This window comes from Lupinus angustifolius, chromosome LG15 (genome assembly GCF_001865875.1).
Source record: "Lupinus angustifolius cultivar Tanjil chromosome LG15, LupAngTanjil_v1.0, whole genome shotgun sequence".
NCBI classification, from domain to species: domain Eukaryota; kingdom Viridiplantae; phylum Streptophyta; class Magnoliopsida; order Fabales; family Fabaceae; genus Lupinus; species Lupinus angustifolius.
The window spans coordinates 7,521,655-7,533,487 of NC_032023.1; the positions used below are offsets into that span (position 1 = coordinate 7,521,655).

Sequence of the window (11,833 nt, forward strand, 5' to 3'; positions counted from 1 at the left end):
CTATATCAAAATAATTTTAACACTCTATTTTCAACAATTAAATACTATTATGTATAATATTATTAACTTAAAAATAATATAATATTTATTTGATACATATTTCTCAAAATCCTATTAGTGGTAATAGGTTGGGCACAGGAAAATGAGATACAATATCTCAATTCCTTACCCTTAGCAATAAAAAATGAGGATAGAGATTATATGTCCCCCTTGCCTTGATTGTGTCACATGCAATTAGAAAGTGACACTCAATTAAAAAGAAAAATTATAAACCAACATTTTATATTATTTATTATAATTTGATTGACCATGTAATCTCTATGGAAAAAATGGGGCACCAAAAGGAAAAGAAAACTAAAAACTAATAACTTGTGAATGGGGATAATAACAAAATATGAAGTCAATGGGGACGTTGCTGAGTGAGTAAAAAACCATTAATGCCAGTGTCGAACAATTAAGGATAAGGTAAATAACATTTTAGAAAGTTATCCTCTAATCATAATGGACTTGTGAGATAATTTTCAAAATAATAAATATCGCAAGGTATTCTAAATATGCAGTGCTCAAAGATTCAAAATTAGTTAATGCATTCTGTTCCATTCTGTTTTTCCATCCATTTCAATTGATTCAAATGTAGCTTAAGCGTTCACAACAAGACAGCATCTAAAGGTTTCCATCTTGAGCACTCTATGAGTTCAAGGCATTGAATGCTCAAGCAAGTATTGTGATATGGTGTAAAAGTTTAGAATAGTAAAGATAATAATTTCATTGTTCATTTGTATTCATTACAAAGGATAAAATACTAACAAATCAGATAATATATAACAGATGAATAAACATAAATAAGACAAGATTTAGCATGTATGCATTTACAGTAAAAAGAAATTTACAACTTCAAAACATCACCCATTTAAATACACAAATGAACAATGAATGATTTATTAACTCTGTCAAAAATATTACATTGACAACATAAATATCAAATTAAATAAGATAAATCAATCAAAACATCTTCTAACATATGCAATAGAACAAGAGTTGGTCAATGGTTAGTATGCATATGCTCAAGCGGCCAGAATAATTAAATGCTTCACTTGGTAATGTATTAATGTTAACATAATTGATTTTTTTTACACTACCAAGAGTACCTCTCATCCTTTTGAGTAAGAAACTAATCTTTTTAGATTGTGCGACTATCTCTTCCATCAAATGTCCATGAATCAAACTCTTCATTTTGGTCATCATGAGATCTAATGAGACCTTATACTATTAGATCAACATTTTGTTGGTTTTAAATCTATTTGTGAGTTGACTTTTAGAATGGAAAAAATGAAAACTTTAAAATAATAAAATAAAATATATTTATGAGATAATTCTTAATGACTCATTTTCCATTTTGTTGCTATGGAGTCTTGGGTGAATGCCCAAAACTAGAACCGTTTTCTTGCCCCTCTTTGTGGTAGGGTGGTAGGGTTGGTAACATAAAAGGGGTGAGGTGATAGCTAATGTTTAGGTATATTACATTAACAACATAATTCGATAACTTTTTCTATTAAGTTATAACAACTAAATTATCTTATTATTATTTTAATTTTTAATTTTTATACATTCAAGTATCTCATCTATGTCCTACCTTTTTTTTGTTTTAAGTGCTTTTTAATCTATTAACATCCTCTCACAAACATTGAGGGATTGAGGCTACCGATGGCCATGAGGACCACTTCTCAGTCCTAGGGAAGGGTTATAATATATACAAGTTACAACATTTTATATTTGTTATTGAATTAAGTCTTTTAAATTATGGTTGCAGATTTGCTTATGTTGTATTTATCATAATTGTAGAAAAATTATGGGAAATGTGGTGGATGAAGTCACAACTACATTAGACAATGTCATTGCAGATTGGACTATCAAAAATGTAATATGGTGGTCATAATTAGGGTTGCGAAATACAATTTAAATTAGTGGTTTGTGGAAAAGCATGGTTGGGCAGAAGTTGTTTCCAACGTGAAAGTGACCTATAATAGGTCACTTCAAAAGGACCAATGTTGCCTTCAAGCATATGACTTTAATATATGGGTCACTTGCAACCAATTTATAGCCTGCCCATGATATGTGACAGAGATTGGAGAAAATAGGGTTAATTAAGAGGGTACCCAAGATATGTTACCTTTACTTTCTTGTACTTAGTGGGGATTAAAAAAGTTTCAAGCTTTATATGTCTGTCCAAATTTACAGCTTGATAAAGTCCATAAACTATAGCCTATAGGAGAATTAGTGAGAAAATTTTTGATATGAAGCTTTCATTGCTTGATCTGCTTAATGCATAGCATATGCAAATGAAACTCCAATAATTGTTTAACCTATTGGTTTATTTCATTCATTATTGCCATTACAATTTCTGCCCTATCAGTATGCATAGTTTTTCGTTGGAGCTTCTGCACCATATCTACTATTACATTATTGTTCAACCGCACAAGTTTCTCATAAGATGACAATGTTACGGTTCTGGTGTTGCATTATTATCAAAATTAAATGACAATGATGATGAAATAACTTGAATATTGTTAATACTATTGTTAGAAATGATGTGAGTTTCTTGTCTAGAACTAATATGCTCAAGACTGATGATGATAATATGATTCAAATATCATCACTAGTAGTGTGTTATCAACCACATCCACCTGCCTCAATAACAAAATATCAGGTAATTCTAAAACCATTAACTCCTATATAAATTGAATTCTGGACAGTGGTGCCACAGACCACATAAGTTCCAGCCTGGATAATTTCTCTACATATAGAGAAGTAAAACCTATAAGGATAAGATTACCCAATGGAAATTAGGTAATAGCAACCTTTGTTGGGACAGTTTCGCTTTTCCCAGAGATAGTCATTCACAATGTCTTATATCTACCAAACTTTGCATATAATTTGATATCTATATCCAAACTTACAACATTATCCAAATGTATGCTATTCTTTGATGCTAACCATTGTGAAATCCAGGAGAAGAAGTCTCAGAGGATGATTGGTTCAGCTAAGTCTACCAATGACCTATATGTCTTGCAAGTTCCTAAACACTTACATCATATAAATTTGTCTACTAATCTTTCCACTTCTATATCTGATTCAAATGTATGACACTTTAGACTAGGACATGCATCACACAATTGTATGAATAAGATAAAGAACATGTTTCCTTTTGTTGAATTCAGTAAAGACTACATATGTGATGTATGCCATCAAGCCAAACAAAAGAAGTTGCTTTTTCCTTTAAGTTGCACTCACTCATCTCATAGATTAGAATTAATACATGTTGATATATGGGGACTCTTTCATGTCCCCTCTGTTCAAGGATATAAGTACTTCCTATCCATAGTTGATGACTATAGTAGATATACTTGGGTAAATCTAATGAGGTCTAAGGCAGAAACCTCTAAGAGTTTGCAAGAATTTATCTTAATGATAGAGAATCAACTCAATCACAAATTAAAGATTGTAAGGAGTGACAATGACCCTGAATTTAACATGAAACTTTTCTATATTAATAAGGGAATAGTAAATCAAACCACTTGCACTTATACTCCTCAACAGAAGGAATAGTTGAGAGAAAACACCAACACCTTTTGAATGTAGCTAGAGCTCTATTGATACAAAGTGGGTTGCCCAAGGTTTATTGGTCTTTTGCTTTGAAACACTCTGCTCACATAATAAATATTCTCCCTACTTCTATCATTGAAAACAAAACTCCTCATGAAGCCTTGTTTAAGACCCAGCCTGATATGAACTCATTGAGAGTTTTTGGATGTCTTTGCTATGTTAGTACACATAGTCATTCCAGGGATAAATTTGATCCTAGATCAAGTAAATCCCTCTTCCTAGGATACAAATAAGGAGTTAAGGGATATGTTATCCTCAACTTGTCCAATAAAGTCATAAAGATTAGTAGAAATGTGGTGTTTTATGAGAATGATTTTCCTTACAACCCTCAAGAATCAACCAACCCAAATATCAGTAAGGCACCATGTGAACCTAACCCTCTCACCTTTGAGGACATTACATTTTCCCCACCTAAAGACAGAGGGAATATAAAACATCAAGATGAGGAATCCAGTGACCAAACTCATAGGGAATGTGAAAACCTGAATCTTAGAAGAAGTATTAGAGTCCCTAAGACCCATACCTACCTCCAAGATTATCATTGTGCCTTATTAAACAGAACCAGTATTCCTACAACCCTCACTAAGTATCATTTATCCTCTTACTTAAACTATGATAGACTCTTAGTAAAACACAAATCTAGAGTCTTGTCTTTAACTACCAACATTGAGCCAAAGACTTATTCCCAAGCCATTAAATTTCCTCAATGGCAGGAAGCCATAAATAAGGAGTTGTGTGCACTCCAAGAAAATAATACTTGGATCATAAGCACCCTACCTACGGATAAGTCTGCTATAGGATGCAAGTGAGTGTTTAAAATCAAGTATAAAGCTGATGGAAGTATTGAGAGATATAAGGCTAGATTAGTTGTAAAAGGATACACCCAAACTGAGGGGGTAGATTACCTAGAGACATTTTCCCTTGTTGCCAAAATATCAATTGTTAGGCTTGTGCTATCTTTGGCTTCCATACACAATTGACACATTAAACAACTAGATGTTAACAATGTTTTCCTTCATGGAGAGTCACATGAGCAGGTCTATATGACCATACCACCTGGTCTCTCCCATACCCGACCTAACGAAGTTTGCAAACTTCAGAAATCCATATATGGTCTTAAGCAGGCAAGTAGACAATGGTTTGCCAAACTCTCCAATTTCCTTGTCAAAAATGGATACCATAAATCCAGGGGTGACCACTCTCTATTCATCAAATGGTCATCTAAAGATCTAATCATTGCCATATTAGTTTATGTGGATGATATCATCCTCACTAGTAACCACATTGATGAGATCAATAGCCTTAAACAAATCCTGGACAAAACCTTCAAATCCAAAGATTTAGGTGATCTAAAATATTTCCTTGGTTTTGAAATTTCTAAGAGCAAAGATGGTATTTCTATGAACCAGAGAAGGTATGCATTGGAAATCCTATCTGATGTAGGGATAATTGGATGCAAACCATCCTCTACCCTATGATCCCTGGTGCTCATATGCACCAGGACAGTAGTAAACCTTTCAAAGACCCTCATGCTTATAGAAGATTAATTGGAAGACTGATATACTTGACCAACACCAGACCATATATAACTTTTAGTGTCAATCAACTAGCTCAATTCATGGCTTTTCCTACCAATTTGCACTACACTGCTGCCATGAAAGTTCTTCGATGTTTTAAAGGCTCCCCTGCTCTCGGTTTGTTCTTTCCTACCAATTCTATTGTGCAGTTGAAGGCCTATAGTGATAATAACTGGGCATCTTGCCCAGACACTAGAAGATCTGTAAGTGGATATTGCATATACTTAGAAGATTCATTGATCACTTGGAAATCAAAGAAGCAGAGGATTGTTTCCAGAAGTTCCTGTGAAGCAGAATACAGGGCCCTTGCCTTAACCACTTGTGAGATCACTTGACTTAATTATGTTTTAGAAGATTTGAAATTTAATTACTCTATGCCTACTATCCTTTACTGTGATAATCAATCTGCTATCTATCTTGCTTCTAACCCTGTTTTTCATGAAAGGACTAAACATATTGAGATAGATTGTCACACCATAAGAGAGAAATGCAGCCAAGGTTTGATTAAACTCCTACATGTTCCTACTCATTTGCAACTTGCTGATGCCTTAACTAAGGCATTAGGACCTACTATTTACAAGGATATTCACATCAAGTTGGGTCTCCTAAGTATATGTGCCCCAACTTGTGGGGGTATCAAAATTAAATGACAATGATGATGATAATAACTTGAATATTGTTAATACTATTGTTAGTAATGATGTGAGTTTCTTGTCTAGAACTAATGTGCTCAAGATTGATGTTATGATTAAGCCTATGTCAGTGGCCCTGCCCATGCCAACATCAGTCTTAGCTCTGCCCATGCTAGTGGCCCTGCCCATGCTAATGACAGCCTCTGCCTCATACATGCATCAGGCCAGAGCCCAAGCAAGAGCCATCCTGCATATGTCTCAGGCCATTCAAGGCTCTTTCCCGCACCAGGCCAGAGCTCAGGGCTCCTTCACGCATCAGGCCAGAGTCAGGGTAGCCTTGCACATTCAGGGCTCTTTGTCCCTAAGAACCAAGCCTTGGCCTAGGTGGCTCACTCAGGCCACGATCCAGGCCAAGCATCAGTTAGGCAGTGCCAAGGATCAGTTGATCAAAAATATGGGCATAAGATCAATAGGCCCATTACTTGTGCTCCAAGTTATTATGTTATTAATGTATTTTGTCATATTTAGCATGTGCTAATTAAGTTAATTATATTAGTTGGTTTGTTATTTTGAGTTGTTAATAGATTCTTCTTCCTATATAATTGAGAAGAATCAAGTTTGTAATTCATTCATTCAAATCATTAATAAAAAGTGTCAAGTTCTTGTTTCTTCTTCATTATCTTCATCTCTTTTAATTCTCTTCTTCATACAAGAAGAGCTTTGTTAATCTTTCAATTCTTCTTTTCTTAAAATGATGTTTGTTTTGAGCTCAGTATTATTTTCTGAACATCCTTTGAAAGCCATGCAAGCAAATCAGCTTTTCCATTGGGTTATGATGGAGTTTTCTTAGTGGTTTCAGGACTAAAAGGATTGGAGAATATCCAATTAAAACAATTCGCCACGATACTATGGGCCGGGATCTGAGGCGCCACTTATGTAGATTTGTGAATGAGGTCTTCACTTAAAATTAGTGTTTTAAATTGTAATAGTAGTTGTGGTTAATGTTATTGCGGCTGTTGCGATGTACAAATTGTGAATGTTTTAGTGTGAATTATTTTTGAATTCGATGTGATTTGATACAATCCATATATGTTGCATTGTGGTCTAATGTGACTGTATTATTATGATTCGGTATAAGACAGCTATTGCAATGTTAAATAAATTACTGCTTAGAATCATGAACAATCAACAATTCGTCATTGTGGTTGTTAACTATATGTACTACATAAGCATAATGTTTTTTTTCCTTGTACAGTAAAATAAAATTGGGACACTATTTGTGATGGTGTATCCTTATACAAATAAAATGAAAGTAAGTTGGAAATTAAGGTAAGTGTAAATAATGTGAAATAAATATGGTATTCAAAATCTAAAATACCTATATAGTTAAAAACTTAAAATATAAGATTGTCTGTAATGAGAATGGGAGCATGTCTGTTGTTCTACAGTTTTGTGCTAAAAAATATTTAATAATTACGATTTTAATTTAAATAATTTTCTTCAACCAGAATTAAGGATACATGAAGTAGTACAAAAACTAGGACAATAAATACAATATCAGTCCAAAATATAGCTTAAGATTTTCACTTAAATATGACGATTGACGAGCATAACGGATAGCTACCGAATCACTTTACATCATCACTAACTAGATTAAGCTAGTAAATAAGATTCTTTTAATTTCAGGAAGATAGAACATCAAATATTGCATATGCAGATAGATTCTAATGTAGGTGACTCCTACCACATTAATTTACATGCACGTAGTTATCTATGAAGTCATGGGAAGTATTTTCTTTTTAAAAAGTCGGTAGTTTTTAATATGGACCACGTAATCACATACACAAGCGCATATATAATAATCAAATAATATAGTAATTAAACAAATTAAAAGTTATTAGCACTTCTAATTATGTGCCAGTTACATATCGAAAATACGTAACTCAACTCGAAACTCAAAATTCAAATTTGAGATCATTAATCAGTTAAATTTGATCAGCTCTCTCCCAGTTTACAATGATAGTTTAATTCCCCTTCACAAATTAAATAATTGAAATGCTATTAATATATATATATATATACCAATGGTATGATGACTGGACCAGACAGTCCCACCAGATTTATTGTTACAACTTTGATTTACAGTTTTAACCGAATGAGTGATTAAACCATTTTGAATTGAGAAGTGAACTATATGATTCACTTAAAATTAAAAATATACAACATAGATCCAAAAAGATATAAAGACAGGTTAATTCAGTATAACTATACATAATTATTAATTATATAAAGAGAAAAAGAAGTACACTCTGACAGTGTATGAGTTTTATACAATGTCATTACATCATCCACCATTGATACTTAATTATTGTTGACTTATAAAAAAAAATAATTAAAATGAACGATAGATATTAAGGTGCATGTGCATAAATCTTTATATTGCCAGTATATAAATTTTACACTTTTATATAAAATTGGTAGTAACCAGTGAAACCTAATGAGATATTCTAGTAGAGACACTTTCAAAAGTTAAGGTGGGAAATCTACTAGTCATATTTTTGTGAAACTACGTATTTTGCTGGTGCTGGAAAGTAGATTTGACACATCTACCGGAAAGTTCTATTGGTTGAGCCTCTTTCTTAGTCAAATTACAGCTAAGACCATATTTCAGCTCAATCTCACTAGTTTTTAACTAATATTATATCATATATCATACACATTAATATAATATCTGCAACATATATACTATAAATACCAAGTTCCTAACTCTAACATTTCCTACCTAAACATCAACTTTACAACAGTACTTCACTGAAAATGGGCATCTTAATGAGATCAATTGCGGGGTGCTTTTTATTGATTTTGCTTGTAAGTACAGGAAGTGAGACACGACCTTTGAACCCAACAATGGTAAGTGTCATGTTAGGAAGATCGATTGGAGCACCAATAAGACCAATTACCGAAGCAAGTGAAGTACATGACAAGGAAAGATTGAGTCCAGGAGGACCTGATGCTCATCATCATTATTAGTAGATGTCTCAACATCTTTATGCATATAAATGTTCCTCTTTCTCTTTTGTACTTTTAAGTAATAATGAAGTAAAAACTTGAGTCCATTGAAAATTGTTAAGGTACTTCAAGAGTCAAGAGTTTTTTTTCTTTCATCTTAATTTGTTAGTACTTAAGATACTAGCTTGGAAGTAGGAGACAATAATAACTTTCACAAAAGTTTTCTTACTCCTTATTACCAAATAATATGTGACAAAGATATATTGTCTCAATTTATATCTCGAACCAATAAAAATATGTTATATTAATTAAAAAAATTAATATTTTATTTTTATGCTTTTTCAATATCATTAGTCTATAACATAGTTTGGAATAATATATCAATGTCCAACAATATTTAAATTACCAACCAGGAGGTGCTCCAGTGATGGAGGTATCATAGGAGGCTAACTATTAAGATTCTACTTATGTTGGTTGCATTTGTCAATGTACAGATACTCTCATCATTAGGATCGTGATAGATGAACAAGAATAAACCGATTACCGAGATTTAAAATGAAATTAATTTAATTTTGAATTATCAAGATATTTTCACATTTCCTTTTTAGGTAACTAATAATTTCGGGTTCCTAGATGTCTTTTCCAACAAGTACCGCTTATAGAAATATAAATCTTAATCTAATAGAGCTTAACATTACTAGACCAACGTCTCATTACTATTTAATTTTGAATATTATAAAACATTAAAAATTATATCACACTCTCTTCTTGAATATAAAATTATACCATGAGAAAGCCCCAACATTGATGAAGCTATATCTCCTCTTTGTTGTCCCGTGTAGCCGCCCCAATATTGACCCATCGTGTCCCCACCTCGGCTAGAGTAAGAAAACCCATTCCTCATTTTTTTGAACTGAATTCAATTGTAAATCCACTTTAATTGAAAACTCATTTAATAGTGATATTTTTTTATGAATGACCGCTACATCTTATTTTTTGGGAAGAAGAAAAGGGAACACCGAGTGTGAGGACTTCCATTTTTGTACCCAATCTCTTAGTTAATTTAAAATTAAATTATTTTTCATTTTAAAATAATGATAATTGATTCACTCTTCACCAACAATATGTAATATTTGATTTCAAATTATATCATACGTTCTATTTAATTATTTTTTACAAAAAATATTTCTAAAAATTAGGAAAAAATAATATGTATGTTATAATTATAATGGTTGAATGAGATATTTTATTCTCATAACTTAATTAAAACACATGGATGAATCTAGAAAGAAATTAACATTTTATTTAAAAGTACTATAATAATTTCTGAAGTCTTCTGTGCTTGAGATGTACTTTTCAACTCACTCAGAAGTCAAATATTTGTTTAAACTCCCCTAACGAGTACACAATCAATTAACATTGTTATCTTGAAAATCACCCATATACGAATTAACTCCTTTCAACCTTTATAGAATTATAGTCATCCAAGATTGACACTTTGTACCACTTCAAAAAGAAGAAATTAAAGAAAAGATACTATGTGGTGCATGGTGCGGGTTTATAATACAATTAAACACAAGTAGACATACATAAAGAAGATGGTGAATTCAATTAACAATAAAATAAGTTACTTTGAGTTTGACATTTAAAATTTGAAAAAATTAAGTAGTTGTCCGATTAACAATAAAATTTGAACATAATTTAAATCATTAGATTTTTCTACAATGAAAGACTAAGATATGACTAATTTTTTAACTTGCTCGAAGTAAATAGATTTCCTACCTATAAGTTATTATAAAAGAAATTGCTAAATTCTAGTACTTAATGGATTACATTTTTTGCCAATCAAGTGAGACATGCATGCACTCATATCTCTTTTTAAATCAATATATCATGGTCAACACTAATGTACAAGATAGTTACTATGAAGTCATTCACTTGATGGAATTATGAGATGTGAAGTTGTTACTTCATGAATTGACTAATTCGTCAAGGAAGGACTTTTGGAAATAGACCCATGATACTACTCATATATTCATTAAAACTTAGATATACACTCCTTCAAAATTTATATACTAGTACATCACCAATTGAGGAAGAACTCAAGATTATCTTTAGATCTTCTTGGAAAAATATAATTTTCTTAAAAGTCTTATCTCACTTCTTATTCCTAATAGTTTGGCAGGTATAAGGTCAATTCTGTCAAGTAGTGAAGTGGATTTGAAGTGTGTACCTTTTTTGATGATGTAGGATGATTAGAATTGATAAAATAATGTCTTGGGGTGAGTATGATTTCTTAAGAAATAGGCATAATGCAGGAATACAAAAGTAATTTGATGATAATTCAAAAATTTGTAGATTTAAAAGATATTATTTCGGAAAAAGTCTATACAAATACCATAAACTTTATGCCTTTTGTAAGTAGGTGTTATGAACTATTTTTTCTTCCTAATTATCCATTAAAATTTAACTATTGGTGAAATTGATTCATAAATAAAATAATGTTAAATTGAAGCAATGAAAAATTCTAACTCATGCATTTTTTCAATCTTGATTGTCAATTTTATTTTATTTTATTTTTGTATATTAAACAATATTACTGCATTAACCACGGTTACCTCTAAAATTTACCTATTTTTTTCTTCTGAATCATTTTTATATTTTGATAGTTGTTTCCTCCGGATATCAATACCGACTAACATGCATTGTTGCATTGTTACTGTTATGAGTCTGATTGCAGCAATTTCCTTATTGTCTATGAATAATTTAACAATATATTTATACAATGACAAATTTTACTAAATCATAAAATTTAACGAACAATTATAAAGAAAAAATAATTTATGTTACCTATTTATAAAAGACATAAAGTTTAAGAGAGTTATATAATTTAATGTTTTTCTATTTTGTTTCCATAATCACAAGCCTTGGAGAACTCATTATGGTGTGCCC

The 11,833-nt window shown here is 31.6% G+C and overlaps 1 protein-coding gene across 1 annotated transcript; it reads left to right on the top strand.

Moving 5' to 3' along the window:
- Window positions 5,138-5,575, top strand: LOC109327681 (uncharacterized mitochondrial protein AtMg00810-like). Its single transcript, XM_019560847.1, has one exon. It carries the CDS (start codon window positions 5,138-5,140, stop codon window positions 5,573-5,575), a length of 438 nt encoding a protein of 145 aa, XP_019416392.1.

Excerpts from the sequence above, each read along its gene's own strand:
- LOC109327681 (XM_019560847.1), top strand. The coding sequence starts at position 5,138 with ATGATCCCTGGTGCTCATATGCACCAGGACAGTAGTAAACCTTTCAAA.